Raw genomic sequence first — 27,000 nt, forward strand, 5'->3', positions numbered from 1 at the left:
ATATGATTGTATGGGCCTGTAAATATGCACTGCAGCCGCATCTATCAAAGCAAATTAGCGGTTGAAGACTTTAACAGATGAAGACAGCCTTACTTTGATAAAAACACAAGAAGTCATGCAGAATATATGAAACAATTTACAAAAACTGGAGAGTGGTGGAAATACTGATGTGCGTTGACCGGAAAATATAACAAATAATTGTAGAAGAATATGAAGTAATATATAACGGAAATATTCTAAGCATTTCTGCTAGAATGAGGTTAACTAATATCAACATTTAATAGAACACTATGATAGGATGTCACAGTTGTTCTGTTGTGTCAAAACAAACAAAAAAAGGTGAAACACTTGCTTATTATCATTGGTGTTGTTGTTGTTGTAGTTGCTATTGTTATTATTGTATACACACACACACACACACACATATACACCCATATAAATAGATATGTGTATGTGCGCGCTTACATGTCTTTATAAGTGTGTGTGTGTATGTGTACATATGTATGGTTTTGTACATTCTTACATATCATATGTTGCGTTTGCCTATGCATGTGTGTACGCTTGTTCATAAGCGCATATGCATAAAGAAGAAGCCAGGTAATATATTGTGCAAAATATAGCATCCAACTGACCAAATTTCTGCCACTCACAGATTAAATAACAGAAGAATCATGAGTCAAAATATTCATTTGACAAACGGGGAATTGCAGAGGTCAGACATGGATTTTCTCGCATATAAAACTCCAAGGAATTACTGATGTAATCAACAACTGCTCGAGTTCACGCGTACTTATAGGGAGATAGTTATGTGTATATTAGTGAAACATATACGTACATACACATGTACACACATAAACACAAATACACACACATTTCTTTCTCTCTCTCTTTCTCTCTCTCTCTCTTCTCTCTCTCTCTCTCTCTCTCTGTATATATATATATATATATATATATACACGAAACGTCATAATGAATAAGTTGATATAACAGTAAATGTACTAAGTGTACGTATATGTACACATCATACACGTGTCTCTGCTTATTTATTATTTGTTTGGCTGTGTGCTGCATTGGTGCAACCGTATGTGTGTATGTGAGTATGCGCGCGAGTGTCTGCATCATTGTTGTGAGATCTCATCGTAGTTAACTTTCTCTTCTATTCGTAGGAATGGGATGGAACACAACAAACTGAGATCGAGAGCGAATATTAACCCCCTTCTGAAAACAGCTGATTTTCAGCCCAAATCAGAAACTAAATCAGAAACAGTTATTATTGTTCAGAAACGAGAGCGCGCCGGGCGAAATGCTTAGCGGTATTTCGTCTGCCGTTACGTTCTGAGTTCAAATTCCGCCGAGGTTGACTTTGCCTTTCATCCTTTCGGTGTTGATAAATTAAGTACCAGTTACGCACTGGGGTCGATGTAATCGACTTAATCCCTTTGTCTCTCCTCGTTTGTCCTCTCTGTGTTTAGCCCCTTGTGGGTAGTAAAGAAATAGGTATTTCAACCGTCAGAATGCGGCGAGCTGGCATAAACGTTAGCACGCCGGGCGAAATGCTTAGCGGTATTTCGCCTGCCGTTACGTTCTGAGTTCAAATTCCGCCGAGGTCGACTTTGCCTTTCATCCTTTCGGGGTCGATAAATGAAGTACCGGTTACGCACTGGGGTCGATGTAATCGACTTAATACCTATGACTGTCCTTGTTTGTCCCCTCTATGTTTAGCCCTTTGTGGGTAATAAAGAAATAGGTACTTCAACCGTCTTTACAATCTGAGTTCATATTCCGCCGAGGTCGACTTTACTTTTCATCCTTTCGGGGTCGAAAAATTAAGTACTAGTAAAACACTGGGGCCATTGTAATCGACCAGTCCCTTCCCCAAAAATATCAGGCCTTGTACCTTTAGTAGAAAGGAAATTATTGTGGCGCATGGCTCTGTGGTTAGAGCGTCGGGCTCACAATCATGACGTATTGAGTTCAATTCCCGGATTGGACTATGTGTTGTGTTCTTGAGCATCGGTCTACAACATTTAAGCTTAGCTGTATAGAACCTTCCTAAAGACAATAGCTATCTTTAATAATACCGTTTTCTAGAGCTGCACTAAACTAAATTTTATGCCAATTTTTTCTATCTATCTAACTGTTAATTTTTTTAGGAATAGTTCTTAATGGACCTATAACTACAGGGATACAGCTTACCTGCTTTTTCCATAACATTTGTAACTCAATGTCTATGTCCAGGTGTTTTGCTATGTCTCTATGCTTCTCATATTTCTCATCAATTTTTTAGGAATACTTCCTAATGGACCTATAACTACAGGGATACAGCTTACCTGCTTTTTCCATAACATTTGTAACTCAATGTCTAGGTCCAGGTGTTTTGCTATGTCTCTATGCTTCTCATATTTCTCATCAATTTTTTAGGAATACTTCCTAATGGACCTATAACTACAGGGATACAGCTTACCTGCTTTTTCCATAACATTTGTAACTCAATGTCTAGGTCCAGGTGTTTTGCTATGTCTCTATGCTTCTCATATTTCTCATCAATTGAGACTGTAAAGTTAGTTAACCTTTTGATACTTTCTATTCTCTTGGTCTATTTCTAATAAATCAAACGTTCAAGCTTGTATTATTCTATTATTCTATTATTCACACTGGTGACTGTTAAAATCTTACATCACTCTATACGTTCTTCTTTCTAGTACTTTACTAGTTCAGTTTCATACCAATTAACAGTATGGTAAAATCCTGTCTTCCTACAAAACTGCCTACATTGCTCTCCCTAGATTGTCAAGTCTTTTCTTGCATTCTTTCTGTACCAGCATACTACATTCGCTAACTATATAAATAATACTTCTTTTCTTTAATTTACTTAACCTACGCTAAGAATCCGCCTGATTTTTGCAAATCTTAGCTTTTCACCAGTTAGTCCTGAATGTCAGATTTTGTGTTGCATCTAACAAACTTTCTAACTCCCTTTTCAGTCTTCTGTTTTGTGATCCCAACCATGTCTCACTCGCATTACTATTTTTTACATCTATCTTTGGAAATGTAACATGCAAAATAATCTCTTGCTAATCAGAAAATCTTGCTTCCTTTTTGTTGTTTTTTTTAAAACTACATTTGACATTGTGTTTTCCTTCTTTCCTACTGTTACACTAGCATTTCTTAATAAACTTTCCTCACTATTACCTACATAGGAGATTATATCTACTCAAGCTCACTTCATATCGTCTTCTACTAGTATCACACATCTACTATCTTCCTTACTACGTACATGCAATCTTGCTACCCCTAGTCTAGGATGAAGTTCTTCATTTATATTGAATTCATACCTAGTTCTTCAGTCTCGATTTGCAAATTTACATTTTATCCAATCTACAAAAAACTGCTGAATATCTAAGTAAAGATACTGCTTTGTCTATGTATAATAAATCGTACATTCCTCTAGCCTTCTTCTTGCACCCCTTCTGTTCTTCTGGAAGTAATTTCTGGCAGCCCTGATATTCATAAATGTTTTCTGAGAGCATTACGAAAATTGTAAGCAAGTGATTTGTTTCTAATTACCAGCTATACTACCAGTGCTTTTGCCTTTCATAAGAAGTACAGTTTTCTCTCTAGTCATCTAATTAGATATCATTCCTCCATTCAGGCAATCCTGAATCTGTCCTCTAAGTCTCCCACTTAAGCTACTAAACTTCTTTAACTAGTACCATTCAACAAAATCTGGTCCACAGCCCTTCCTATCTGGAATACTTCCTTACAATTTATTCATTTATGCACAATTTAGTTTCATGTCTGGCTGCTTCTCACTATTCAACTATTCCCTAATTTTCTTTAACCATGCTGCATTCTCATTATGATTAACTGTCTTATCCCAAATATCACCCCAGGATTTACTAGCTTCTTCTGCAGTAGGTTTCTCATCTCCATTACTTTCATCTACACTATTTATTTAGCAGTAAAACTCATGTGGTCTGTCTCAGACAATCTATTCTATTGATACTGATCTTATTCGTTTCTGATATCAGAAAAGTTTATCTACTAGTGCTACGATATACTGTTTCGGCTTTTTCACAAGTGTCCCACGTCCTTTCTTTTTGACTAATTATTTTTCCTCAAGAGAAGATATAAATCTTATGTTCCTTATCTAACCCTGTTTCCAGACTTCTGTTCTACTCAAACCTTCTTATAAAGTCTTCACTTTATTTTGTAATTTCCATTTCCATTTCTGCTTGTTCCTATTCTTTCCCTGTGGAATATCTAGTCTGCTAGTAATTATTACCTATATTTCTGGCATATATCCTACTGATAACAGAATCGACTTCCTTAGTCATATCTAGCAACTTTCTTCAATTAACTCCTTGTACTGCTGAGAATTGCTTTTTTCTTTCTTTCTTTACTCATTATTTCCTTCAATTCATCGTAAATCTACCAACCCTCCTCACATAAGACGCTGGTGTCAGTTTGCCTTTCCTGATTGTAGATATATTATTGTTTCTCATTCCTTGAACTGAACTACATCACTTGTCCATCTTGCTTCATCCCGCTTTGGGTTGTTTGGCTTATTTCTCCTGATAGCGTGGTCCTCTAGAGTCTGTTCTGTTACATCAAACATATCTTTCTATAACTAAAGTGTTAACATAGGTTTCCAATAACCTCTTCCAAGTAGCACTGTAACACTACCCTATTCTTCTCACATTCCATTTTTCTTTTCATTATTTTAATATCTACTGATGCTGTGTCTTAAGAAAAATACTGAGGTCAGTCTACATCTGTACTGAACTACTGCCGAACGAGAGACCCACTCTTAAAGATACAACATCATTTACACTGTTATCACAAGGATTTCTGTGTAAACTCATGTCTCTCATCAAGCGAGGTAAGGTAATGTTTATGACAGCATTAACATGCACCGGATGTTTTCCGAGTTCAAATTCCACCGAGGTCGACTTTACCTTTCATCTTTTCTGGGTTGATAAAATAAGAACCTTTTGAGTACGGGGGTTGATGTAATCGACTATAACCCTCCTCCGAATTTCAGACATTGTCCCTATGACAGAAGATATTAGTGTTGTTGTTGTCGTTCTTGTTGCTGTTGATGTTTTTTCTTCTTCTTCTTCTTCTTCTTCTTCTTCTTCTCTTCTTCTTCTTCTTCTTCTTCTTCTTCTTCTTCTTCTTGTTAAAGACAAAGAGTAGTAAATTCCAGGCCTTGTGCCTATTGCCGTACGAATTACTAAGTTGGTTTGTGAGTAGATGTATTAATGCATCGGACACAATGTTTAGTAATTTGTCTTGCGGTTATTTACGCTCTGAGTTGAAATTCCGCCTGTGTTGACTTTGGCTTTGATATTTCCGAAGTCATTTAAATAAGTACCAGTCGATCTCTGAGGTCGCAGTAATGGACTAGGATCTATCTTAAATTGTCAGGCATTGTACCTATAGTAGAAAGGAATATTATTATTATTATTATTAACATTATTATTATTATTATTATTATTATTATTATTATTATTATTATTATTATTATATTATTATTATTATTATTATTATCATTATTATTATTATTATTATTATTATTATTATTATTCTATGTTTGACTTTTGTTTATATTTGTACAAGTTGGCTCCAAGTCTCACCCAGAGACCTCAAGAGACAACAGGGTTGGAAGTTCATGTTGTTGTTATGCCTAGTGTGCCATATATTTGGGGGGTGGGGATGTTGTACTAATGAATGTCTAAAAAAAAAAGTTTTTTTTTTTTTTTTTTTAAACCGAAAATTATGGTTGTTTTAAACCTTGAGGTTACATAGAGAGTATTTTGCGTAGGATATGAGCAGTTCCCATGAGCACTATCTTTTGAACTTCTGCCATTTTTGGGTTTCCTGGTATCTGAGTTAGGTAGCCCCTTTTGCTATCATTCCCAGGGCACCTATGACAACAGGTATTGTTTTAGTTTTCAGCTTCCACATTTTGCTGATTTCTATTTCAAGATCTTTATAGTTGCTCAGTTTTTGGTAGGTCCTGACAGATACGTTTATATCGATTGGGACAGTCATATCAATGAGGAGGCATGTTCTTTGTTTGAAGTCTTTCAATATGATGTCTGGCCTATTTGCATCTATCTTCCTGTCAGTTTGAATGGTGAAGTTCCAGAGGAGTGAGATGTGGTCATTTTCAAGCACTGGGGGTGGTTTGTGTTCCCACCAGTTTTTTTCATGGGGCAAATCCAGGTTTTTACAGATTACCCAGTGAATATATTGTGCAGCTCTATCGTGCCTGTTGAGATACTCTGTAGGCGCTAGAAGACTGCACTTGGAGACCACATGGTCAATGGTTTCATTTTGTTGCTTGCATACACGACACGTTGGACTGCTTCTGATCTTTAATATGTTGGCCTGGTAGTTTCTTGTTGGTAGGCATTGATCTTGAGCTGCTATGATAAACCCCTCTGTTTCAGATTTTAAGCCAGAGGCCATTAGCCATTGATGGGTCAGGGCTTTGTCGATATCTGCATTATTCGCTCTCTTTGGGTATTTGCCATAGAGAGGTTTTTCTTGCCATTTATTATTCAGAATATCTAAGGCCGCAGTTTTGGCACGGGTTTTCATGCGCCTAGCTTTTTCTTTGCCTGTTTCTTGTATGTCTATCTCTAATTCCGAAATTGGTTGTATTCGGAATTCACTTAGATATTCCTTTGCCTGTTTTGTGACTGAGGATGATGCTTTCTTGTTTTCATGTTTTGAGACAAGTTTTAACATCCAGTCCTCAGAGTTTTTCAGGTAGGTGTCTAGGCCAATTGTAACAATCTTCATTGTTATTGCCAGTTGCAAAAGACCACGGCCTCCCTCTTTTCTTGGCAGATAGAGTCGTTCTCTATCTGCCTTAGGGTGGTGCATTCTATGCATTATCAACAGTTTCCTTATTTTTCTGTCGAGCTGACATATTTCAGTAATTGACCAGTTAACAATATTGAAACTGTAAGTCACGACTGGTATAGCTAATGCATTGATTGCTTCGATCCTGTTTCTTGCATTCAGCTCTGTCTTGAGTATTGCTCTCACTCTTCGATAGCATTCTCTCCTGATCCTTTCCTTCATCTCTGAATGCCTTATCCCGTTCCCTTCAATTACCCCTAGGTACTTGTAGCTCTCCGCTGGGTCTAGTTCTTTTATGACATTCTGTTGGTCAAGGTTAACGTTAGATGTTTCTGTCATTTTTCCTTTGATAAAGGTAGCCTTTGCACATTTATCGAGGCCGAATTGCATTCTGATGTCGTCACTGAATTGTTTGACTATCGCTAGTAAGCCCTTGAGTTGTTGATCATTTTTTGCAAAAAGCTTTAAATCATCCATGTAAACGAGATGATTTATATTTTTATCAAAAATTTTATACCCGTACTGCGCGTCATTGAGCAGCTTTGAGAGAGGTATTAAGGATAAACAAAAGAGGAGTGGTGACAGTGAGTCACCCTGGAAAATGCCACACGAAATTTTTACATCACCAGCATTTAGGGATTCACTGTCACTGTTCAGAGTTAGTGTGGTTCTCCATGATCTCATACTTACAGTCAAGAAGTTTCGCAGAGTTGGTGCTATCTTATACATTTCAAGGCATTTCCTAATCCAGCTATGTGGTAGGCTATCAAAAGCCTTTTTATAGTCTATCCAGGCTATTGATAAGTTTTTGTGTCGTTTGTGACAATCTTCTAAGATCATCTTATTGATGAGTAGTTGGTCTTTACAGCCGTAGGATCCACGTTTACATCCTTTCTGTTCATTAGGGAATATGCTGCTGTCTGTTAAAAAACTATAGGTATATTCCGTCAGGACAGATGTTTTATTATTATTATTATTATTATTATTATTATTATTATTAGTATTATTATTATTATTGAGTAAGAGAAAAGTGCATGCCATCAAAATGACACTGGAGTTCAAATGTCCGAAGCCCAATGTACTCATCATAAGTACTGATCTGGTAAGTGTACACCAGGTACATGCATCACAACCATATATGATGAACATGTTGATTTCATATCAAGATAAACTGTGTATGACATTGCAGATGGAACCAAGTTAGAATTTCTTGAGCAGCCCATCTCATAAGATAGTAAATATACATTAAGCGGAAACTAAATACAATACTTTAAATTATACAATACTTTAAAATTAATTGTTATACACAATGCTAGTACAAGCCATTAATACTGGAATCAAAATAAGAAATGGTTCAAATATAGACGTACTCATTAAATAAAACAACTATATAATTAAACTACATTATTATTATTGTTATTGAGTGGATTTGTAGTGGATTGTCGGTTGTAGTTGAATGTCTTCATAGTGCATTGTTCATTTGGTCTAATATTTTCTGCACCTTTCTTTAACTTATGGGGTTTAGATGTTTTTCTTACTTTTCATTAGTAAATAATTTTCCATTATATCATTTTTATATATATATTGATAGTTATAAGTTATGAAAGTTATTAATTATTATATCTATTTATTTAGAATGATTTATTATTAGTTTTATAAAGGGATCTAACGTATTGCATTACACTACGATGGGGACATAAAACACGGAACGAACGAATGAAGAATGAATTATAATAATGGAGGTGAAATGGCCGCATACTCCCCACTCGCAAGCACTATCATTTTAAATATTTTAGCTAAATGTTTTTATATCGTTTCTCTTTTTTCATTTCCCCCTTATTGTATAAGCTTTATAGTCATAACATTCTAAACATTTACTTACTATTATCTCTTTTTTTTCCTCTTTTTTTCACCATTTTATGCATGGTTTTAAGTCCTCATAATCTAATACAGGCGGCAAGCCGTCAAACTCCACGCGTGCTCCGGTTGGGTCTATAGTATTTCCAAATAATTCTCTCAATCTTGCCTTAGTGTTCTCTGGATAATATTCCGTTGTTAACTTCACTCTCACTACCGACTTCATTTTGGTTATTCTCTTTTCAATTTCCGTGTTTTTCGGATATGTCACCATATGCCATTTCTTTTTGGGTTTCTTTTTGTATTTTTTTTTGGTACTTGGTTTGAATTTCCACTTCATTTTCTACGTTGGTTTCCTTTGTTGATATTGTTGGAATCTCCTGCTGTCTTTCTTCCTGTTTATTTTCCTTCCTTTTCACAAGCTATGACCCTAAATAATTTTTTTCCTGATGTCTTAGAAACTCCTAAGCTGAAGTGAAAACAGCATGGACTTTGTTTTCTTAACCTTTTAGAGGATTTAAGTAAAATTAAACAAATATGTGCGACTGATTAAATAAATTCTATTTTCTTATATTAATGTGGCTGATGATAACCTTGCATTTAAATTGATGTAATGATTGCATTGTCCAATTAAAAGGAGCCGCTTGAAACGGTCGTATTGCATCACCTCCGGATAACCTGTTACTTATGTTGATTTATATATATATATATATATATATATATATATGTATGTATGTATGTATGTATGTATATGTATATATATATATATATATATATATATATATGTATATATATATATGTATGTGTGTGTGTGTGTGACGGGTTTTATATCTATATGTATGTATGTAAATATATATATATATAATTATAGGTACATATATTTATACTATATGTATATTATATTTTCTCTTATTCTTTTAATTGTTTTAGTAATTTGGCTGCGGTAATGCTGGACCACCGCCTTTAGTCGAAAAAATCGACCCCAGGACTTATTTTATTGGTCTCTTTTAGCGAATCCGGAACAATGTGGTTGGGAAGCATCCTTCTTACCACACAGCCACTCCTGTGTACATATATATGTGTTTATATATATATATATATATATTATATATATATATACATAATCATATATATATATATATCTCGATATATATATATATATATATATATATATATATATATGTTGATAGACAGATAGATTTATATATAAAATGTTTTTAGCTATGGTTAGAGGTCCATAGTCTGTGGTTTTACATTTGTATTTAGCCGTGCTAGCTTCGTGCCTTAACAAAGACCTTGAAGTTCAATTAAAGGCAAGAATCTCGACAAAAATTTTCTGATTAAATTCTACCCGAGTAATGCTTAATATATTTTCCTTCCCCTTCTTCTTCCTCTCTCTCTCTCTCTCTCTCTCTCTCTCTCTCTCTATCTATCTATCTATCTATCTATCTATCTATCTATCTATCTATTTCTCTATCTCTCTGTTGCTCATACACTCATACATATATATGTGTGTATGTATAGTTTTATACATAAACATATATTTCAATGCATTCATAAACGTATCATGTTTATATCAAATCAATGATTTTCTATAAAACACTTCATTGGTTCTACTTCAGTAAATCTTGCAATAAAAATATATGCAAGAGTAAAGATATAGAATGCAAGAATGCATTTCTCTTTATCTCCGCAGAAATATTTCTTTTGTATCTCTGGTTTTCTTTCTACTCTGTCTTTAAAAAATGTATATCATTAAATGCACTATTATTAATATCGGTTCTCCTCTGTGTATTACAGGTTGTGTGGCGGAAGGCGAGTGACCCGAACCCTCTAACCGTCGGGAGAGAAAAATTCGCTGATGATCCGTATATAGGGGTCAGTCATCAGGCAACTAACTGGAACCTAATCATAAAAAATGTGCAACCACGGCATGCCGGTGTGTACGAATGTCAAGTCTCTTCTGTCCATCAGCTAATACGACATATCATGTTACGAGTTGTAGGTAAGTCCTCCGGTTTTCATTCTTATTTCTACTTTCCGAAGTCATATGGTTGGAAAGAATAAATACATAGGATACTCTTCAGCCACTGATTGTAAATATAACGCCTCTTATAGATTCTGATCCTAATCAAAAGTAAATTTTCTTATGGCTTGTCTCCAACAGCGAAATTTCAATATAAGCACCCAGCACTAATATGTAAACTATGAACAATCATTTAATATAATGAAATGTTTAGGATTTAGCTAATAAAAGGCGACGCGCTGGCAGAAACTTTAGCACGCCAGGCGAACTGCTTAGCGGTTTGTCGTCTCTCTCTACGTTCCGTGTTCAAGTTCCGCCGAGGTTGACTTTGTCTTTCGGGATCGATAAATTAAGTGCCAGTTGCGTACTGGGGTCGATCTGATCGACTGGCTCCGTCCCCCAAAATTTCGGGCCTTGTGCCTAGAATATAAAAAGAGTACTTAGCTAATAAGCCACAATTGTGAAGACGAACATCAGCAAATGCAGCTCATTCTTCATTATTCTGCTGACTGTCCGATTAGCACCCAGTTACTTGTACCTAGATAGGAAACTATGATAGCCTACATATAGAATGCTAATATGTGTTGATTAAGTTTACTCCAGTGCCAAGTTTCAGGATGTAATTAATTTTCAAGTGGATAAAATATTAAATTGCTAACCCAGTTTAATTGATTTTTAATTTCGAACAAACTGACGAGTGAACTAATGGGCTGGTACATGGCATTTCAGTAACAGCTATGTATCCGTCAAATTACACACTGTAGTCTAGAAATTGGTGAGCCATGATGGATGACGGAAGCTTACACTATTAACAAGAGAACGGTGAAATAGTTAGTTCTGGAATAACTCTGAACACAGGTTTGCTCAGTCGAAGTGTACCTCGACATATACAACAATGATAAAATCAATAGCGAAGCGAATGCGGGAGCCTCAACGTATCACAGGGCGAAATACTAGCTAATTCATTCATGAATTTCATCCTTCCCTGCTAAATAAAGAAAGACACCGTTGCACATTGAGCAATTTAGTCCTATATACTCATTAGAAATATGGGATGATTAGGTCGGAGAAGTTTTTTTTTTATGTCTGCTTCACAGGCTTTACGTGAGGCTAAACAAGTGCGACTACAAGGATTTTGTGATGGCTTTGACTGATAGCTTCATCTGCTTTAGCAATAATTCTTGTATGTATTCCGCATTCTAGGATTATTTCTACCGCTGTTTTATCGTTTCCTATAGAATTTCAAGTTACGTTGTCGAGACTGAGGACTTATGCCTGACATATATCATTTACGAAGCTAAATCACAAGTTTTAATCACCATGTTTCTGTCGCTTGTATTAAGTACTATAGTCTATATACGTAAGAGGAACTGAATTCTATAACAATGGACAAACATAGTATCAAAAGCCAAGATGTACTTAGATTCAACGTGATAGTGATGTTTAGCTAGCAAACAGCAATACATTTGGTAAGTTATACGCCTGTGGTGTCACTCCAAAATCATTTTCCTAATAATTATAACTATCCGTTATAATTATTGGAATATGAAAACTCCACATGACTACAATAACGTAAACACTTTGTTCTACTTTCATTATCGCTTTCTCTCTTTTTCTTTTGTCTGTATATATATATATATATATATATATATATATATATAATATATATATATATATATATATGTGTGTGTGTGTGTATTATATATATATATATACATACACACACACATACGCACACACACACACACATATATATATATGGAGAGAAAGACATACATACGTATATATCTTTATATATAAACATATGTGTATATATAAAGATATATATATATATGCGTGCTTGTGTTCACGCATGCACGCACACACCCACATATAATATTTGTATGTATGGCTGTGTGTATATATTTAACTCGTGCTCTGAAATAATTAATGTTTTTAAAATCTCATGAGAGGTTTTTGCAGGCCCCAGAAATCCTATTTTAAACAAATATCGTCTCAAATATTATAAAAGTAGATCTTCTGTAATTAATTGCTTAGATACGCCGAATTGTCAGGCAAGATTTTGCAACAAAGCATTAAATAGTGTAAAGGGATTTCACATGGAATGCCTAATGTAATATAGTACTTCTGTAGTCATATCTGTGACGTGCGATTTTGCTGTGCCTTCAAAATTTCATTTCTCAGTCACGTGAAATATGATAGATGCAACTATACGGAAGTACGTCGAGCAACAACTCGAAGATTCTTGTTCGATGAAACTGGAACAAAAACAACAGTGCATGCACACATATCTATGAGTTCATGTATGTGTGTGTATGCCTGTGTCTTAATAGATAGATAAATAGATAGATAGATAGGTAGATAGATAGATAGATAGATAGATAGATAGATAGATAATAGATAGATAGATAGATAGATAGATAGATAGATAGATAGACAGACAGACAGACACAATAAAATTATGCATACGAACATACATTCATACACACATACAGCATGCATAGATACATTGCATAGTCATACAGTATTTAGCTATAAACTACCTGCAAATAAATTTTAGGTATGCCAGATAGTGAAATCTCTATCTCGATATAGATGCATGTGTATAGTAATGTCTGTATATAGTCCAATACAAGAACAATCAATAAATATAATACATGAAGCGAAATATTTTGTGGGCCATATTTGTCGAAGCGCATCGTCAATCACTAATCCTTTGGCCAATAGAAATACTGTGAAGCGGTTATTGAATCATTGGGAAAACTTATAACCATAAACACTTATAAAAGATGCATCATAATAAAACGTATCAATTTATACATACATATATCTATTTATATATGTATATATATATATATATATATATAATATATATATATATATAGTGTATGTATATATATATATATATATATATATATATATATACATACATGATAACTCACATTGTCTGAATTAACTACACGTTAGTAATGTAATTCGGTTGTTAGGACGGAATATGAATAACTATCAAATCCATGCCATACTACCTCTAAATGAGTGTTAGTCAGTATTCTGTGAATATAAACCAACAATGGCATGAATCCAATGATATACCTTGCAGTCGAATCATATTAAAAAAGCCAATGCTTTAGTATTAAAAACGTATGAATGTCACAATAAAATGACTACTGTTATGATTCTCAGCAAACAATAAAATGTTCATAGGTCAGAAGGAAATATTAAAGAAGATTTTAATTCAAGAATTACCACTCGAGCAGTGACATTTATCACAATGGTTTTGTTTCCAATAGATTTTGTAACTGACTATTTTCTGGAGATTAGCTTTCTTTTTGCTTGATAAATGTTACTTGTCATATGACTCTGCTTTCCTTTGCTTTCTTTAACACTTTCACTGCATGACATGTTTAGACATTCTTTTGATTTGATACGTAGCTACAGGTGATATATTGGAAGGTTTCGCCGAAAGTAGTGCAAGCGTGGACATTCTGAACATAATGTTTTCAATGGCTAACAGGGGTCGCTCGGATAGTAGAATCAATATTTCTTTTAGAGTCAATCATTTTTTGTAGAGTGAATATTTCTCTACATGAACTCTCTTCATGTAAATGTTCTTTGTTTTAAGCGAATAGTTCCATCCAAACAGAAACAAAGTGCCATCAATGATTTCTTGACTAAGGAAGAGTTAAGTCTGTGAAACATCTGCAGATGTACAGAAATAATACTGTTAACGACAGAGGAAGCCAATTCTGAAGAGAAACTACACATTGGGCTACTATCGATTGCCATATGTGACACGAATCGCCAGCGAGTGAGGCAAATGATTCCCGATAACAGATTGATCACAATTCGCAAGGCTGCTGCACAGCTGGACTCTGGTCGCATTACATCGCTACCGAAATGTGTGTACAAAAGGCACACAGCAGCAGCTAGCACTCGATTAGGAGGAGGGAGTTGTGGAAATCTGACTGAAGTTCGATGCAACGTTACATTAGACACATTCTTTATAATGGTATCTATGCTAAGAAGTACGTATATATAGAAGTCTTATTCTATCAATATGTGCAATTCGAACGACCTATGACAATTAATTAAACATATATGAACTTGTGCAAGCCTTCTGTAAAATCCAATATATGTATATACACACATACAGATATACACACGCAGACCGACCCGCACACACACAGACTCACACACATACGCACGTACGTGCACATACACATGCACAGACACACAAACATGCACACACAATCATACACACACATATATATTATGACTATTATAGTCTTTCAGCTAATTGGTATAAGTTATTCAGATATTTCCCTCGTTTTTATTTCAGTTTTCTCTTATATGCCTAGGTTATGCATTTTATCTTTTCCCTATTCCCCAATCAACTTCATGTATTTTTTCTAACCTCGCCCATGAGTTTCCACATATGTCACCATCGTCTTACAATGCCTTATGTACTCATGTTAATTTGTGTAACATTGTGCATTAATACACGTAAATCTTATTCCTTGAACAACATCGCATCTTTTTGCTCATGCTCAGTATTATTTTAATATATTGTAGATGTTGTTGATAAATACTCCATTTCGGTTAATTATATATATATATATATATATATATATATATAAAGATACGGATAATTCGGTTATTTCGACGAGAGTTCAATTCGATCCAATCAACGGAACAACCTGCTCGTGAAATTAACGTGCAAGTCTCTGAGCACTTCTCAGACAGTCTACCCTTAACATATTTCTTAGGGCGATTCAGCCTGACACAGAATGTGACAATGCTGGTCCTTTGAATTACAGGTTCTACTTATTTTTGTCAGCTGAGTGAACCGGATTAACGTAAAATAAAGTGTCTTGCTCAAAGCCACTACGCGCTGCCGGATTTCAAAATCGTGTCCGTCGATCCTGAGCCGAATACCCTAACCACTAAGTCACACATCTTCACAATGGTCTCTATAAAAGAACTAGAAAAGAACGTGATTTTGTAATCTATTGTAGTTGAGATTTTAGAAAGGGAAAGAAATTTATTAGCTGAGTTATTTGATCAATATTAATTTCCCTAGAATAATCCGAAATTCTTATATCATAATATGTGATTAACAAGTATGTTGTGACCTATTAGATTTTATGGTTGAAAAAGAATTGGACGGGAAATTGAAGTGATGTAGCAGATAAAAAGATTCTACTGCATGCTTGATTCACTTGCAAAATATAACAGTGAAATAACATCCAAATCATGATGTACCGTGTCAGGGGATGACGATTCTAAATGTGCTATGTTTTGAACAAAAACAGATGATCATATTTAGGAGAAATCTTGTCGTCCTCTTCTTCAGCCTTGTTTTATTCTTATTACAAACTAACCATAAAACCATGTAGCAGAATATTTTTGCCGAGATCGTGTCTTCCCTCGGAAGAATTTAAACAGTATTTCTCGTAGCAATTTGCTATTCAAATTTTGACGAGAACTTATAGGAGAGCATTAGAGTATTCTCGTCATGTGCATTATTAGGGTTTGAACAAGTGATGCCAAAATACCAACTACTGAAACTCAACATACAGGAAATTAAATCACGAAGAAGGATGTCAATGTCATTAAGACAAAAGAAACAACAAATACTTCGCTCTTGTTCACACATAGCAATTGCAGCACATTGTATTGCTATGATGATGTAAATTAAGAGGAGGATCTAAATCCCCCACGAAGAATTAACATAATGCCAAAAGTTACTGAAGTAGTAATTGAATGCAAGATTTTACAATACTTAATAAAAGTATCATGGACTTGCAGCAGATTTATAAAGAAGCATGCGTTGCTTTATTGATCTTAATTCTATTGTAATTCATATGAACGAAACAATTAAGAAGCAGGCTGTAAAATATTTCTGTGCAAAATAAAGCATTTAAATCAATTGAAAAGTAGCTTTGACAATCGTCATTCCCAGCTGATTGAAAACAATATTTCAATGGTAAAATTGCAGATTGAATACATTTTTAGGTATTGATTTTTGACATCGGCAAAAAGACAATAATATTTAATGTAGAGTCAGTGCAATCGCTTATATATTATTACTGGTACATAATGAAAGCGCGCGTGCTACTAGAAAGAGTAAGCAAATCTCCCTTGAAGCATACCTGCTGCCGTAATGCCAGTCAGATTAGATAATGCAGTCAAAGCGGTAAAATAATAATCATAACGGTTTCAATGTTGGGAACAAAGGCATCAATTTAGGGAAAGGGTCTAAGTCGATTTCATCAACCCCAGTGTTCGACTCTTACTTATTATTTCGACCACGAAAGGATGAAAGACAAATTCGACCTTATCAGGATTTGAACTCAGAACAACAACGACGACAGTAACAACAACAATAGCAATAATAGTAATGATTGACTCTCTTGTCCAAGATGACGGATGAATGTTCAGCTTTTCGACGTGAACAAATGATTTGTTTATAGTAATCAAATGTATATGCTGTACATTATTTCCTTCCCTCCATCAAATCGAGGTTGCCCGAAAAGATGGACGGTGAACCACGCATCATGTGTTGAACTGATCGCAGAGCAACGTGTGATGAAATGTTTTGCTGTAGAACACAACGCACTACCCGGGACAAGCGGGGCTTAGCAACAAATATGTGTATAAAATAAAACAAGAACAATTAACAACAAAGATTTAACAAACATTTCCCACAAAGGAACAACAAAGGAACCCTACACAACGTGGTCACCCCGATCGCAAAACGCACCTCGGCAGGTGCCTCACTCCTTCTCGAGTGTTCTGGCTTACACGCGTATGTTCAGAGTAGACCCATTGACACGCGCCTTACTCGCCACATCCACCGAGCAAAAGTACTGGCGGATTAAAGTTTCTTCCAACCCCACAGAGGTGGTAATAACTCTCGCCACAACATAGAGCTTGCCCATACTCGACGAAAAATATTCTCTATATAAATCCATCACAATTTTCCTTACATATCAAAAGCACGTTTGCTAAAATAATACTTCTAACAAACCGAAGGTGCTCAATTTAAACACAAATATGTCTCACCTAACCACATTCCTTCCCCAAATCATGGCAGTTATCAAGCATCCTACTCATAATAACCACCTTAACTTATAACCTGCAGTCTCTTGAGGTTGCTCGTATAAACACAAAGCAAAATCCAAACACGGTCATCATAGGATAGAAATTGTGAGCTCGACGCTAACTAACCATAGACCTAAAATGTGGGTGGAGGGGCTAGCTAATATCATAGAACCAGGTACATTCAGTGGTACTTATTTTATCAATCCCATCTTATTTTATCACCCTTCCTCGGTGTGTAAAGTTGTACGAAATGACGCTAAGCATTTTGTCCACCGTGCTAATGATTCTACCAACTCCTCACCTTCTACTTCTACTACTACTACTTCCAATAATAATAATGATAATAATAATCATTTCTACTATAGACACAATCGCTGACATTTGAGAGGAGGGGGTAAGTCGATTACATCTAAACAGCTAAGTTTTATATGGTTCAAATATAATGCGAAGTTGGCGGACCTCTTCCGGTGTCTATGATTTGAGCATACTATGGATCATCTTAAGCAACTGTTTGCCGAGTGAGCAGTACAAAATTAGCACTTTCCGTTCTAAACCTACAATACTTTTATTCTACGCGGACCAACACACACCAACGAAAAACTGATATATGTATGAGTGTGTACGTGTGTATGTATTGTATTATATGAATAGGTACACAGAATCAAACAAGATGTGATAGTGTAGCAAGAGATACGACCAAACACTACGCCTGTATAGTCGCCTTACATTGGACTGTTGCAGCTCAATGGTCCTTCCTATAATCCATTCGTAGAATGGAAAAGAGGGACAAAATTAGTGTGCATCACACTTTATTGAGATTTTATCACAAATTATTACGGTCTTCAACTTCCAACGCAGATAATGTCAATATAATTTCAATTATTATGTGCTTTAATGCACTGATCGGGTAGAATCATTAGAGCGTCGGAAAAAAAGAGGATCTGCGGTTTTTTTCCAATTCTTTACATTCTGAGGCCAAACCTCCCGAGGTTAACGCTGCCTTTCATCCTATCCAGTCCGATTAAAAGGAAAGTAATCATCAAGTACCGGAATCGATTGTATCGATTAATCCCCTGCTCTTAAGAGTGCTAGCTTTGTACTTAAATTAGAAGGCATTATTAAGAGGGTTGTGAAATAGAATGAAATGTTTGCCATAAATAAGGCATTCTAGATAATGAATTTGGTTAATGGTTAGTGACGTTCGTAGTGATGTTATAAGGTTCTGCTGTTATTTATTTAATTTGACAATGGAATGATGAAATTCCATCTTCAATTTAAAGATTTGAACATAATTGAAAGATTATATGTTTAGAACATTTTATTTTTTTCAGATGTTCTAATCGCTGATATTCTTACTTTTAAAATCTCTTAATTTTATTGTCACCACTAAAGAATCTTTCTACCATAGGCACAAGAGCTGAAATTCTGTGGGTTGGGAGTTAGTCTGTTACATCGACCCCAGTATCCAGCTGATACTCATTTTATTGAATCTGAAGGAATGAAAGTCAAAGTCGAGTTCGACGGTATTTGGACTCACAACATAAAGCCAGAACAGAAAACGGTAAGCATTGTGTATAGTGTGCTACTGATTCTGCCTGCCCACCGCCTAAATTGATCTCCCACACTAAATAATGATTTCAAATTTTAGCATATTGCCAGCAATCGAGAGGAAGGGGGCACGTCGATTACGTTGAACCCAGTACTCAACTGGTACTTATTTTATGGCAATGTTGACCTCGGAAGAATTTGAACACAGAATGGGAAGACAGATAAAATGCCGCTAAGCATTTTGTCCGTCGTGGTATGGCAATGATTCTGCAAACTCACCACCTTGTCCTTCCTTCTCGAATAATGGAAGGCTAAAATAACTGCTACGTTTTTGATCGGGTTTCTGGAGATTTTTCCATGTTCTGTCGTGTGAATATGTAATGCCACCCAGGATTTACGGCTAATTTGTTTGCTTCCAATATATGTGTATAAAAGAACCCGTGGCTATTGATTTATTATACCGAATACAGAATAATAAGAGGCAATGAACAACCAGGCAGAATTTGAAATCAGTACGTAAAGAGATTTAAGTAAACACTAGTTTCAAATTTTGGGCCAAGGGACGCAATTTTCGGGAAGGAGAGAAAGATAAATTTGACCACGGCGGTGTTTGAACTCAGAACATAGCCAGAAAAAAACGTCGCTAATCATTTTGCCCAGTACTGAAGATCTTTAACAAGTTCAGAAATTTTGAGGGAGGTGGTAAATTGATTTCTTTGACTCTAGTGCTCAATTTGTACTTCTTTTATCGACACCGAAAGGATGAAAAAAAAGTCAATCACGACGGAATTTGAACTCCGAACGTAAAGACGGAAGAAACGACTCTGCCATTTCTCCACCTTGGCACTGAATATATTATTGATTTTAAATTTCGATGCAAGGCCAGCAATTTGGCAGGACGGGGTAAGTCGATTACGGTGCTCGACTGGTACTTATTTTATTGACCTTCGGATGATGAACAGGAAAATCGAAATCGTCCACGGAGGCATTTGAACTCAGGACACAAAGACGGACAAAATGCCAGTAAGCATTTTCCCGGCTCGGTAACAATTTTGCCATCTTGCTCCATTGGAGTCAGCTTGCTACAGTGGGATTGCATCTACCCCAAACCTTATTTTATCCACCCCGAAAGGATAGAAGACAATGTCGACTTTGGCGGAATTTGAACTCAGGACAACTACAACAACAACAATAGCTACAATAATGGACAGCTCGCCACTTTTTCAGACCCAGATGTTAACAAAATTAACAGCTACGTCTTGTGCCTAGCTTCTGCAGGTTCATGCCCACTCTGTCCTTTAAATATAAAATACCAACCATAGGAAGTACTAAAATTTGGTTTGATATATTTGGTGAATAAAATACACTCAGCCCCTTGACTGTATGTATTTCATCAAACATACAATGTTCGGAATCTAAGAAAAAGCTGGCGTAATTTGAACTTTCTCCGTAAGCAGCACTGACTATATTTCGATTTCAAGGCGAGTAACTTTGGATAAGGGACGTGAGAACGATTCTCTCAATTCACCGTCTTCACTAACTAAATATTGATTTGAAATTTTGGCACAAAGCCAGCAGTTTCGAGGATGGGGAAAAGTCAATTACATTGACGCCACTGTTCAGCTGGAATTTATTTTATTGACCCCGAAAGGATGAAAGTTAACCTCGGTGGAATTTGAATTCAGAACATGAAGAGAGACAAAAGGCTGCAAAGCATTTTACAAGGCGTGCTAACGATTCTGCAAAAATTCTTATTAATTATCGCATTGAATTTTAACTAGTTTTCTACAAATACAGTCAAAAGCCTACAATTATGTAGGTAAATAATTAATTCAAAATGGGAAAACAGGTGACAGATTTTCAAAAACTATATATTGTCTGTTGTAGGATATTAAGTTACTCATTACGTTATTGGCGTTGTATGTATATACAACTTATACAGATTTAAGGCTATCGTAACTCATAATACATATGTGTGGAGCCGTTTAGCGGCGCAATATCTCTTCTCACTTGAACTTTGATGTGATTCTCAAGAGAAAATATATATCCATAAGAGCAAATAATATCGTCTGATGTTCAGTCGATATATCAGACACACACGTTAAAATAGACATTCAGACATTTATGTATCTTAAGTCAATTTAAGCATACGCATTTGTATATAAGGGTAAACGTGTGTTTCTGCACAAATGCGTACATACATGTATGTATAGATATGTATAAATGTATGTATGTATATATATATATATATATACACATACATATATATATATATATATATATATATATATATAAATTTATACATATATTCCAACACATACGTGTACACACAGGCATAGAAACACACGTATGTACATATATGCATAATGTCTACCTTCATCGCCAGCCAGTGTACCACATGTGTAGGTTAGAAATTTTGTCTTGAAAGCACCATTATGAGAAAATCGTTAAATAACACATACGCGGATTCATTGTTTACTTTATTTTGTTTTGATAACCCATGCAGTGATATCTAATTAACTATCTACTTACGAATTTTGGCATATGTACTTATTATATGTTGTATATAATCAAAATGTGTATAGACTCATACATATGCCTACATTCATATCTACGAATATGTTCGTGTGTATGTATGCGTGCGTGTGTGTGCGTGTCTACCTCAACATATAGTGGTATATGTATGAACTAGGATGTACATATAATGATGCATACTATATACATAGTTATATAAACATATGCTTATATATTTACATCAATATATATGCACATATTTACCTATGTGTGTGTATGTATATATATATACATATCTGTATGCAAATATATATATATATGTATGCGGATATGTATACCTATGTATATATGTATATATATATATATATATAAGTATACATACATATATATATATATGTGTATAAATATAGGTATATATGTGAATGTATAGATAGATAGATAGATATATATAGATAGATAGATAGATATATACTAGTACATAGGTGCGTATATGTGTACATAAAACATATTACACTATCTTATCTACTTACGCATGTAAGTATGTATCTATATATGCCTATATACATGTATTTATATACATACACACACACACACACACACACACACATATATATATATATAGATAAATATGTACATATATGTATATACATAATATACATATATAAATATATATATATATATATACATATATATAAATATGTACATATATGTATATACATAATATACATATATAAATATATATATATATATATATATATATATACATATATATAAATATGTACATATATGTATATACATAATATACATATATAAATATATATATATATGTATAAATATATAGATGTATATGTGTGTGTATATATATATATATATATATATATATATATATATTAGATATATATATCAATATATATATATATATATATATTTTAGATATATATATCAATATATATATATCAATATATATATATATATATATATATATATATATAATATATATATATATATATATATACATATATATATAAAGACAAAGAGGCAGGAGAGACATACTTGCTTATCTGAAGTGTATTCGTACACTCGTTGGATTGCGGGAGACATTAATCAATACAAAAATATAAAAGAAAAGAATTAGCAGCAGTACTGCAGTATGATTTTCTATATATATTCGTCAATGTGTATGCGTGTGTCCGCGTGTGTCTGTGTGTTTGTGAGTGTAAACACAGATAGGTATATATATATATAAATATATATATATATGTATATATATATGTGTGTGTGTGTGTGTATGTATATAGACTCTTATTTGTGCATATATATATATGCACTGTTATTTATCTGACTGGTTTCATTTCAATGCTCGTCTCTACGTATCTCATACATATGTTTCTGCATATATTTCTATACTTGTATAGTCCTATAACTTGTATTTCTCATAAGAAATACGTAGTGTGATTACACCATATTCATATACATGTCTGTAGCTATATATTCAAATTATATATCTGTGTGCATCTGTGTGTGTGAGGGTTGTGTATGTGTGTGTGTCCATGTGTGCATGCGTGTGGTATAGTCTGTGTACATAGACTTAGTTGGCAGGTTTGCAAGATTTGGATATATCTGATGCGTTCTCTCTAACATAAGTAAATAATTCATGAAAAATATGTACGGCTGCGCATCAGTGGCTGTGTTGTTTTCACTCTATTTGTCCATCTAACTATCTCCGTCTGCTCTTTTATACACAGACACACTCACAGATACACGAGAATATAATACTTGACACACATATATACTTATATAGGAGCATATATGTATATATATATACGCACACACACACTCACACACATACATGCACATACACACAAACACACACATATATATATCCAAACATATGTGTATACATGCATATGTATATACACTCACACATAAAATTATATAGCAATGACCGCAGAGGCTTGACTAAAACGAGTAAAAGAATATATATATATATTTCGTTTATTTATATGGTTTGCAAGATTCTTTATGCGAATTTGTGTGTTGAAGCATATTTTATTGTGTCTGGGGTGAGCCATTCTGTTTTTATAACTTATTAATTAACACATTCACAGGTTCGATTTCTCCTCTGTTAATTATATATTTTTGACACACTCAGTATGATGAAAGAAGAAGAGATGGGTGCCGATTGTACTTGAAAGTAAGTAGTACGAAAGCAACAACGTTTTAAGAGTACATGTTGCCGTGGTGGGATAAAAAGGGAGAAATCAGAAATAGAGGCACAGTGATTGTAGATAACACAAATTATGGTTGAAGAGACGAAATACTTTTGTATTTAACACAAGGGCGTAGATATTGAGGCATAACTGAGAGTGTAAGGGGATTCAGACTGAATATACTAAGTATGCACACAGAAACACAATTACACTTAGATATGTATGTGTGTGTATGTATTCTTGCATGTGTGTGTATATGCTTGTGTGTGTTAGCGCGTATGTGCGTTTGTGTGCATACAAATACAGATTAATATAGCTATGTATAAGTATATACATATGAATTTAAATCTGCATATACTTATGCACATAGGTTATTCGGGATAAAATTGACAGAAAATGAAATCATATGAACCCATTCGAAAGTTAAATTTAAAATAAAAAATCGGCTTGACTATGGCTATATGTATTCATAAAATGGATATATATATATATATATATATATATATATATATATATATATTATATATATATATATATATACAGATAGATAGATAGATAGATAAATTATAAAGGATGGGAATGATGGTGATGGTGGTGGGGGTGAGTGTAGTTTGATGTAGATTATGGTGGTGTCGGTTACGGCGGCGGCGGTGGAGGCGAATTGTAGGGGTAGCTGGTGGAAAATATAAGTATAAAAATCACCGGAAAACGGGAAAAGTAAATTTGTAAAACCTATATACACACACACACACACACATACACACACACACACACACATACACACACACACACACACATACACACACACACATATATATATATATATATATACAAAGAGCAATAAAGATTCAAGTTAATTTAAAAAATTTACTTGAATATGGTACCTAACTTAGATGCACCAAAAAAAAACTATACTGATTTAACAATACAGTAATGTGGGGTGATTATAAGCGAGAAAGAAGCAACAAGAATGGATAGGTTTTTAGTACGATCGTTTCATACAAGGACAGGTTTTATTAAAAGTTGCAAAGATTACAGCATATAAACGAGTCCCGTACTCATCAGCTAAAATACATGTAAGTTCTCTAGACATCCTAGTGTTTGAGGCTATACTATGATAGACAATCCCCTAACACCTTGTAAATGATCTTATAAGATTTGACCTGTAGTCAGTCAATGTATGAATAATAACGACAACTCCTTAAGACAATAAAATGAATAAATTAAATAAGTAAATTTTTAATGACTTTTTGATAAGATTATACTTAGATTTTCCTAATGTATTTTCTGGTGATTTTAGCATCTGACCCCTTAACCCCTGACTGTGTTATCTCTTTAGATTCTCTTTAAACTCATAGCTGATTTCAACAGCAATAAATTAACGGTTTACTGGTCAAAGAATAATATTCTCCTCTAGTCCTAGATGCCTGTTGATTAAAACCAGACTTACAGTCTACTAACTCTTCTGTATAGCTAGAACCCTCTTTTTTCTTTTTCTTTTTTTCCCTTCTTTCCCTATTTCTTTCTCTTCTCTTTTTTCTTTTTCTTCTTCTTATTCTCTGTTTCCTTTTCTCTTCTCTTTTAGTCCCCCTCTCCCCCCCCCTTTTTTGCTCCCTCCTCCATTATTTTCTCTCTTTTCTTCTATTCCCTTCTCTATTCTTGGCCGATCTAGTAAGCCCTTCAGCCTTTAAGAGTAAATAGCTACAGCCTCTTGTGAATAGCAGTAATGTGACTAATGTGGCAAACACCTAATCATATAACAAGGATTGATACCTACCTCATTGTGTTCAACCATTGTAAAATTTATCGCCTGTAAATATGAAATTCATCTCCATTTCTCTGGAAATTTACATCTACACCATTGGAATCTGTGCATATATACAAAGGATTAATTCACCCTCTCTGTAATGCTAATAAGCAGGAATTGAGACCCACCTCGTTGTAATTAACAATGGATAAATTTGTCTTCTGTGAGTATATAATCCCTCATCATATCTATGGAAATTCATATGGATTAGGTCACCTTCTCTGTGATGCTATCAAAACTTTTTTAAAATTCTGTGATAAGACTGTACATCATCTTTAAAGAACTTTAATGAACTTTAGAAATCTGTTTAATTATCTACATTACTTCATGAGTATAGCCTCAAACACTAGGATGTCTAGAGAACTTACATGTATTTTAGCTGATGAGTACGGGACTCGTTTATATGCTGTAATCTTTGCAACTTTTAATAAAACCTGTCCTTGTATGAAACGATCGTACTAAAAACCTATCCATTCTTGTTGCTTCTTTCTCGCGTATATATATATATATATATATATATATATGGGTTCCGTAATGGAAGGGACTGCCTAACGCAGCTCCTGCACCACTTTGAGGACATTTTGAGAGTTTTGGGAGAGGGCTCCAACATTGGTGTCTCTGGAAAGTTACTGAAATGGATCAAGTGTTTCCTGACAGACAGATCTCAACATGTTGTAGTTGAAGGGGTAAAATCAAGCCCAGCCAAAGTCAGTAGTGGCGTTCCGCAAGGCACTGTGCTGGGCCCACTTCTTTTCATCATTTACATTAATGACATTAATGACATCATCAAGCACAGCAACATAAAAATCTTTGCAGATGACTCCAAGCTACAGAAGGTCATAAATGAGGCGAGTGACCGGACATGCCTTCAGTCAGATCTACTGGCTGTTATCCAATGGGCAGAAAAAAAAAATATGCTGCTGAACGAGGATAAATTTGAGCTAATCCACTTTGGAAAAGAGGATGCCCTGAAACTCCCATACTCCCTTCCTTCAGGTGAAACTCTCGCGGCGTCCAACAACATCAGAGACTTGGGAGTAATTGTGGACAACAACATA

The 27,000-nt window shown here is 34.6% G+C and overlaps 1 protein-coding gene across 8 annotated transcripts in view; it reads left to right on the forward strand.

Annotated features, from left to right (window-relative positions):
• Positions 1-27,000, forward strand: part of LOC115217977 (protogenin A-like) — a 1,479,291-nt gene that overhangs the window by 1,132,423 nt on the left and 319,868 nt on the right. For all 8 annotated transcript variants that reach the window (XM_036507815.1, XM_029787710.2, XM_036507814.1 and 5 more), the window contains one exon: positions 10,534-10,738. In XM_036507815.1, the coding sequence (XP_036363708.1) occupies positions 10,534-10,738 (205 nt within the window). The remainder of the gene's footprint in view (positions 1-10,533; positions 10,739-27,000) is intronic.

Source organism: Octopus sinensis, linkage group LG12, assembly GCF_006345805.1.
Source record: "Octopus sinensis linkage group LG12, ASM634580v1, whole genome shotgun sequence".
NCBI lineage: Eukaryota > Metazoa > Mollusca > Cephalopoda > Octopoda > Octopodidae > Octopus > Octopus sinensis.